We start from the raw sequence: 9236 nt of genomic DNA, 5'->3' as shown, positions 1-9236 counted from the left end.
GGATCCAGGTTTCCTGGGTTGTTACTCCTATAGTATGGAAGCCTGGTTCCAGAATGTGACACAGTTTAGGCAGAAATGGTAATGGTAAATGTGGGGATCAAATCCTAACAATGCTGGCAGAACGATCACAGTGATTTCACAAAAGCAAACTCTTTAATTGAACATAATTGTAGGATAAAATCTTAGGGATAAGAAAGGAAATGCCAAAGTGTAGAAACTGAATGGTACAAAAGAAGGAAGGGAAAAATGGATTATTGAAAGCTTATCTAAAGATGAGTTGATCTTTTTAGCTAAGGGTTTTTTGGCAAGGGGAAGAGGAAGGCAAATAGCAAAAACCAGTTGGACAAAACCCGTAAGCATTGTGTCTTATCTATGAGAATCAGGCTGTGCATGTCATGCTAGTTTTTACAGTCATAGTCTACAGTCTTGCAGTGATAAAATCAAATTTGACAGTAGCACAATATAGAGGTTTAACTGACAGCACACACAGCACATTTGCTAGTCATAATGCCACAGTTTAATGACTGACGCATCTGGGAAGCTAATTCAGATTTTTTTTTTTTCCTGAATGGGATAAAGGAGCATCCAGTTAATTCCAACCATGAATTCAAGCCATGTGACAAAACTGATGCTACATACCCTGTTCTTGTTCTGCATATTCTGCAAATTGAACAGCACGAAAAGAGCCACTTTGTACATACATCCGGAGAGAAAATTCACTCTGTATTTTGTACATCCACTTGTAGCAACTGAATGGATCCAGCTTGCTACTTTCATTTCAACAAAGCAATCAGCCTTTATCTGTTAAATAGCCTAAGAATTACAAATCATGTGCCTGTTTTGAGAAAAAGTACAGGTTACAGAATTATACAAGCAGATATAGTATAAATAAAATATTCATATAAAAATAGTCTCTTAGAAAATATATTCTTTTATCCTATGGTTCATTTTTCCAAAGATGGAAACTTGTCTGGAGTTTTGCATTTATATGTTGTGATGCATTATTCCCAGCTGGATTTTTCTAATGCTCCTTTTTAAAAAAAATGTGGAAAGATTATGTACTGATAACTATGCAAAGATGAGTATCTGTTTGAGATTCCAGACAACTAGCAGCAAAGAGCAAAAACAATATATATATATATATATATAAAGATGCCTGCTTTTGTACTTAATATCTATTACTGTAGGAAAATGTCCTGCAATTACAACTAGTAGAAATATCTAAGTAAACAACAATATATACAACTCAAGGGTTTCCCCATCCTCCCACAGTTTTCATATCTACAAAATTATTCCACAAAAAAGCAGGCTATCCAGTTTACTTGCAGAGTGGTTCCAAAAATGTTGGTAGAATTATTTTTTCATTAAATAAATTAATATTAGTTTTATCTGGATAAATTGTTAAATATTGCTATTATTATTATTATGCCCAGACATTCCAAATCCCTGTGCTAAGATCTGCAGCACGACAAAAACAATAATAAAAGGCAGATAAACCAGTGTTTATATGGAAAACACAACAATTCTACTCGCAGTAGCAGACAGACTGACTTGGGGGAGGGGGGAATGGAAAGGCCAGAAAGGACCCTCAGAAGCTTTTCACAAGTGAAGGAATCCCTAAATCTGCATAATCCACACTCTTTAAATTGAAATTCACACTGGCGCATTGTCACCCTTTCCTGTGCAAAGATCATGTTAAAGTATTGTTTGTTTTCTCCAGCCCTCTTGTTATGCATGATGGCCTGTGTATTTCAGTCTCTTTCATTCAGTCCCAAAGTCCCGCATTGGCCAATATTTTGATATGTACTCTCCTCCTCTCTTCACCTAAGGCAGTCAATAAATTATACTTTGAAAGCCCAGATTATTTAAGAACATTTCCCACCCGCCATTTGTTTTGAATGAGATGGTGTTTCTCTCTCTTTTTCTTTTTTCTTTTAGAAGTCTGCTGCAACTGTTGGACTATTCCTCTAAGTCTTTGATGGATATCCACAAAAATGTTGATAAGTTAAGAGAGTAAGATGAGATCCATTTGCTGGCTTTTCTTTTGGGAAGAAGAGTGGGTCTTTACTACAGTCTTGTGTAGGTACACTGAGCTTATGTGCAAAACAAAAATGTGTTTCTTCCAGGGTTATCAGCTCCCCCTCCCAAGCCACACTTTCATTTACAGGTGTACACTTCTGTTCGTTCACTGCATGTATTACATTTAACATAACAGCACCAATGAAATTTACAGTTGCACTGCCACACTCGTGAATATTGGTGGGTATTATACCCTCGGCCACAACACATCAGGTCACAGCCATTGGTCTGTTGGGCTGTTTTGTTGCACATCCGGCCTTGTGTTCCCACACTGCCAGTGACAGGATCTTCTTCACAGTAGTTAGGTGATTTCTCTATGTACACTAAATCTGTATCCATAGGTTTACGGTAGGAGAGTGGTTTCTTTATCTTCAGAAATGTGGGACGCTTATTACGACTTGCCCTCACTGGTTCCACTTGAACAGCTTCATTATATTTGTCCTTAAGGATGTAGCCCAGCTCCCTGAATTTAGGAAGAGTTGTCCAGCATGTTTTCGTGGTACAAGATCCTGACACGCCATGGCACTTGCATTCCAACTTCATGTTCTCTTCAAGGATCTAGATGGAAAAGAAGAGAGAATGTTGCAAGTAAAACACGAGAAGAAGGAGAAGTAAAGGGGATACCTAAACTATTTCAGAATCTGCAATTATTATTATTATTATTATTATTATTATTATTATTATTATTTGCTGATAACCCTGTATTGCAGTTGTAACATAATAACCTAGGATCAATAATCCATAACTGCTCTGTTTTCACTAATACTAAGTATTCATGATTGTGCCAGTATCACCACAATTGTAAATATCGCCCAAAACCTAACATACCATCTACAAGCTGCGCTGATGACATTTCTAGCCCACTCCCACCAGCAATCTGTAGTGTAATGAGGAATTATGATGAGAGTCTTGCTTCTCATTGTTCAGTTTTGCTTGCTAGAAGAAGGCAGTTGAAAACATCACTTTGCTGCACCCTGATTGACAGCAGAACAGATCTGCATTGCTCATTGCAGCTGCTGGCTGTTAACATAGGTCTCAAGAGTCAGGTCAGGAGATGTGACTTAGGCTGCATCCACAGTGCAGAAATAATCCAGTTTAACACCACTTTAACTGTCATGGCTCAATGCTATGGAATTCTGGGATTTGTAGTTTGTTGTGGCACCAGAGCTCTCTGACAGAGAAAGCTAAATAACTCACAAAACTACAGTTCCCAGAATTCCATAGCATTGAGCCATGGCAGTTAAAGTGGTGTCAAACTGGATTATTTCTGCACTGTGGATGCAGCGTTAGTTATGTATTTGTAGCTAAAAAGACTATGTTCTTAGCCATCATCAGCAGTTTCTCAGTCTACAAACAATTACTGAGTGGATCATCAATGAATCTATCCAAGAATCTAGAAATCAGCGACATATTATTGGACAGTTTGACATGCTCTTATTCTTATTATCACTTTATTTACATTCAGTAGCCTCGCTGTGGGGCCGAGATGGGTGCACCTTGCACTGGGTGAGACCACGGAGGGGGGTGATACCTGGTTGCCCACCCCCCTGCCATGACTCAGTTTTCCTCAGGAGAACTGGACTGTGGCAATGAGCCAGGCCAAGTGCATGCACACATCCCACACCACCTTGCCACGACAAGTAGGGGCAAGGGGGGCACACATGCTCAGCCTGCCTCCTTGCCACGTTTTGGTTTTCCTCAAGGGAGAACTGGGCCATGGCAAGTAGGGGTGGAGGTGGGGCAGACATGCTCAGCCCAGCTCCTTGTCACAGCTTAGTTTTCCTTAGGGGAGAACCAGGCTGCGTCAAGGAGCTGAGCCGAGTACACACGCACACACATACCCTTGCTGCAGCTCAGTGCTCCCCTGATGAAAACCAAGACATGGCAAGGAGAGGCAGGGGGTGCGAGTGCACTCGCCCTGACGGAGCCCCCCACCTCCTTGTGGAAGCCCTACCCCTTCCAGTTCTGAAGCCCCACTCTTGCCATGCCCAGTAGCCCCACCCTCCACACCAGGTGACACCACAGTTCAGGACGCCACTGTTTACATCCAACCTTGTACACAAACCTAGAAATTAAGGTGGCTTGCAAAAACTAAAACAGAAAGCATAGTGCAAAGACATAAGAAAAGTGAAGAGAGATGTATCAAAAGCAGTCAAAGAAAATAATGCAAAGTCTGACCAAATCATGTCAGTAAGACTTCAGAAAAACTCATCAGTATAACCATAATACAAAATTATGCCCCAACTACAGAAGAAGAAAGATTCTATGCTGGAGTCCAGGAGGAAATTGATCACATACCAAAACAGGATTTGTTGTTTGATTTATATTGATTGTAAATTAGACATTAAAAAAAACAGGACTTCTTGTTAAGCATAGGTAATTAAAATGTAAAAGTAGGAAAGAGAACAAAATCAAAGTTTGTTCAGTTCAAACATGCTCTTCAAGCAATCAAAGAGGTGACTGTTTACTTGGACATCACCTGATGATTAATATGGAAATTAAATAGACAATCAGAAGCAAAAGAGGGAAAAGCTCCACTCTCTGCAAAAACAAGACCAGGATCAGATTGTTGTACTCAACTGCTAATATCAAAAATTAGAAGAAAGCTAAAGATGAAAATTAAACTAAGCACCATGTCAAAATACAACCTGAAGAACATCCCCATAAGTTAATGTAAAGAATAGATTTGCACTATTACACCTAATGGGTCAGAGACAGCACAACTCTGGACTAAATCCAGGGACAGTGTGAGGGAGGAATGAGAAACACTGTCTGCAGAGCTTGAGGTTTTGAAAAAGCAGCATCAGTCTTTCTATAGATAAAAGAAACATTTGTCTACATCAAGTATACATAATGAAGCAATGTCTAAGGTTCAAAACACACTGCAGAAATAACCCAGTTTGAGACCACTTTAACTCCTCTGGCTCTGTTAGGGAATCCTGGGAATTGTAGTTTATTGTGGCACTGGAGTTCTCTGACAGAGAAGCTAAATGTCTTACAAAACTACACTTCCCACAATTCCATTGCATTGAGGCAGGGCATTTAAAGTAGCCTCAAATGGGATTATTTCTGCAATGTCTCAAAAACTAGGAATATGTGGTAGCCAGTAGTGCATTGTAGCATGGATGGGGGGGGGGTGGTCAGGGGTGTAATTGTTAGATGTAAATTCCTATCATCCTTCATAATTGGCTATGTTGGCTAGGATTGATGGAAACTGCAATCCAACAGCATGTGAAAGATGACCCTCAGCCATGCACTGTAGGAAGATACATAGCAGCCATAATTCTATAGATCAGAAGTAGGAATTGTGTTGAATTGGAATTCCCATTCTTGTTATAGATGGTTTTAGGATAACTCAGTCCATTTAAAAAAAACGGTGTTAGAAGAAATATTTCTTGGTCTAAAAATATTTTTAAATAAGATTTTAATGTTTTTAATTTTTCTGTTCCATTGAAACATCTTCAATAATACTTGTCTGGAAATCTAAAGTATCTTTTGAAAATAACTTTCCAGTGAATCAGCCAATGACTCTTCTGTATAGATCCCATTGCAAGTACATGGAAAATGATATATCCAAAAATAGCCAAGAGAGGTGTTGCACCTAAAAACCAAATATATTACCTCATACATTTTCAGAGACTAGAGTCCAATCCAGATTTGCTTCTCCTGCATGAATCTGGGATACTTCCTTACAAGAAGAAATTAGCAACTCTCCAGAATATGTGGGAGCTGGGATAGTGTATACCTTTGTCATCACCACAAGTCTTAGAAAAGAAAATGCACAATTTCAACCAGTTTGCCAGAGTTCAACCGGCTGGTCAAGAAGAGAGAGCCATTTAACTGTGCCAAAAAGCAAAACTGTGGGCCATAGCAGTAAGAGTCCATCAACCTGTAGACTTCTGGAATTAGTCTAGTAGGCAGGGCAGGTATGGCTTGCCCCGAACAGATGGGACAAATGAAGCTGCTTCCAGATGCTTTGGAAGTATGACGTTCATACAAATGGCACTTCCAAAGTGGCCCAAAACTACACCAAAGCCACACTCCAGTCCTTTGGACCAGAACAGAAAGGAGCTGTTGTCTTGTCTGAGCTTCTTACTAGATTACTGCACTACACTCTTATAGTGCTACTATTTCACTTCAACTGCTGTGCCTGCCTCCTGTTGCATTCTGGGATTTGCAGTTTAAGGAGAGGCATTTAGAATTCTCATCCAGAGAGCTCTTAGGCCTCACTGAACTGCAAGCCCCAAAATGCAAGAGAAGGCAGCCAGAGCCGGAGTAAAAGTGGAATAGCAGCAGTATAATAATGTAGTGTGGCAATGTGGTAAATCTCCTCTAAAACTACCAGATTAGCATCCGAGTTCTTCAGCTGCTCTAGCAATGGACTCCTTTGACTCACTTGTTGGGTCTTTGCAATTTGAATCTTTGTCCCTGTAGCCATCTTAGCTCATTCCTATTAATTGCTATTAGTTACTATTGATTACTGCCATTAATTACTGTTTTGCAATGATTTAATTCTAATTTCCTTCTCCTACCTATATATATATATATATTCACCTTCTCACCTTTTCCTTATACAGTCGGCCCTTCTTATACACGGATTCAAGCATCCACAGTTTGAAAATGTTCCAAAAAAGTATAAATTTCAAATATCAAACTTTGATTTTCCATTTTTTACAAGGGACACCATTTTGCTATGTCATTATATTTAATGGGAGTGGAGCATACATGGATTTTGTTATCCATAAGGGATCCTGGAACCAAACCCCAGCGTATTACAAGGGTCTACTGTAGGTGTATTCCTTCCTCTCAGATCCCTTAATCAATCAAATCCCTTGGTTAATCAATCACTTTCACCTATATGCTCAAAAATCTAAAAAAAAAAATTAATCAAATTTATTTAAATCATCAATAATCAATAGATTAATTAATTAGTTGATTCAATCAATCAAATCAAATTTTGATTTATTATCAATTGGCCCTAATAGTTCACTCAATTCAGTCAGTATAACACTTAATTCCAGACCAAACCTTCTATTCTCATTTGTTAAATTCCACCCTATACTATTTAATCAAATCAACTCCATTAAATATTTGGGTTCCTCAGTGGATTAGTAAGTAATCAATCCAAACCTGTCTAGGTCAAGTCAAATCATCCAGTTGACATTTCCTTAATTCATCATCTCCTTTCAAATTTCCATTAGTTCATCCACAAGATTCATAAATTAATTCTTAATTCCCATCAGATTAATAATAATAATAATAATAATAATAATAATAATAATAATTTTTATTTATATCTCCCGCTTCTCCCTTCGGATCAATTATATATAGATTATATAGCCTAATATATTATAATATAGCCCAATGAAATGAAATGTAATAGAGTGGCAGTAATCAATATAATAGTAATAATAATAATCAGTATTTTGCTCTAAACCACCCTTTCCTGCCCCTTTTCTGATGTCTCCCCTTCTCTGTTTCAGATCTTTCTGTCCGGATAATTCAGCTCCTGGCACCATAGGTTGGGCCCTGTGTCCACGGCCCATATTCAGAGCTGGCTGTGCAGTAGGCAAAGTTTGGACCCGCTTCCAGGCAGTGCACACTCAGGCCACTCTTTTTTACTTGCCTGCTCTGGCCCAAAGAGCCAGATATAAATTAGGTTGGTATAAATTACCCTGAAATGTAAATGCCAGCCTTTCCCAGCAGTTTTGTACTCTGGCTAACTTTGTGGCTTTATTCAGAGCAGTCTACATTTTAGAGTGTCCAAGTTCCAATTCAGTCAGTGGAAAGACAGTGAGCATGGCGGGAATAAACAGCTCCATTGGAAAGAGCTGAGTAAGCTACTATAATGGATCAACAGCTGAAAGGACTTGTGACATGTGTTGAGCTTACTGTTCTCTGTGATGTATCTTGGATGCCAGCTGGAACCAGCTTTGAAACCTGCCCTGTCTAAATCAGGGGTGGGCACAAGTTTCTGTGCCCATTTTTGTTTAATTTTGTTTTTTATATTGATCATTTATTCTGACTTTTATGGAGGCAAACTATAGATTACTGGTAGTGTGGGTGCCTGTTTTGTGACCCAGAATTTCCACTTAACAGGATGTCATCTGAGCTTGGTTGGCAGACTGTGTGTCCTGAGATCCAGGAGATAAAATTGTTTTAAAAACATATTCTTCACATCTTCCTATTTTAAACATTCTCCTATCAGTGCATTTCTTCCTATTTTTGTCCCCTCCACTCCTGGAGTAAACATTTCTCTCATTGAAAAAGGTCAGATGTAAAATAACTAAACATAATATTTCTGGCTTCCAGGCAAGCAGTGATCACATTTACCAGTGAGAAAACACATTAGCCAATACTTCTAAACAGACCAAAAAAAAAAAAAACTTCTCCTCTTCACTATTATTATTTAGCTTTTGGATAGTATTTTTTATATATAATTCTGTGACCAAGAGTGAAGAAGCTATCTTTTAGACTTCAGTGGCGATGCTATTTGGGGGATTCTGTGAGTGATAGTCTAAAAAAAGTACTATTTCCATGCTTTGCTCTGTCACACATGCTATTCCAAGGATGAGCAACTTTGACACCTCCAGGGGAGAATTTTGTGCCCTAGGATCCTCTAGGACAGTGATTCTCAACCTGTGGGTCGCAAGCCCTTTGGGGTTGCCTAAGACCATCGGAAAATATGCATGGCAGGGGGTTGGACTGGATGGCCCTTGCGGTCTCCTCCAACTCTATAATTCTATGATTCTATCATTCCAGTGGTCTTAGGAACCGAAACCATCAGTTGGGGGTCACCACATGAGGAACTGTGTAAGGGTTGTGGCATTAGAAAGGTTGAGAACCACTGCTCTAGGAACTACAAAACTCCCAAAATTCAACTGAGAAGAAAACACCACACAACTGGAAGTGGGCAGAAGTCTACTTCTAATTTTGAAAAAGTAAGTATTACACTACAAAGGGGAAATAGCAACCTACATAAGAGGCTTCCAAGAGTGAGAATTAGGAGATTATTGCACCAGCATTTATTCCCATGCTAGGTAAACTCACAGGTACAGATTCTATTGCATAGTCCCATCCCCAGGCAGTGGTCATCCTGTATCGACCCAGGCTTCTCCCACACCTTTTAAAGGACAGGAAAATTCCATTCTTTAAAA

General features: G+C 39.1%; 1 protein-coding gene across 1 annotated transcript in view; it reads right to left on the bottom strand.

Annotated features, from left to right (window-relative positions):
* Positions 1 to 207: 207 nt before the first annotated feature.
* LOC149321489 (protein Wnt-7a) overlaps positions 208 to 9236 on the bottom strand; it is a 65522-nt gene continuing 56493 nt past the window's right edge. The window contains exon 4 of the mRNA XM_089523090.1: positions 208 to 2637. Within this exon, the coding sequence (XP_089379216.1) occupies positions 2158 to 2637 (480 nt within the window). The 3' untranslated portion in view covers positions 208 to 2157. The remainder of the gene's footprint in view (positions 2638 to 9236) is intronic.

This window comes from Sceloporus occidentalis, unplaced genomic scaffold (assembly GCF_023333645.1).
Source record: "Sceloporus occidentalis isolate IW3139 unplaced genomic scaffold, rSceOcc1.0.p SCAF_1, whole genome shotgun sequence".
Classification (NCBI taxonomy): domain Eukaryota; kingdom Metazoa; phylum Chordata; class Lepidosauria; order Squamata; family Phrynosomatidae; genus Sceloporus; species Sceloporus occidentalis.
This window is presented reverse-complemented; position numbering and strand designations above follow the sequence as displayed.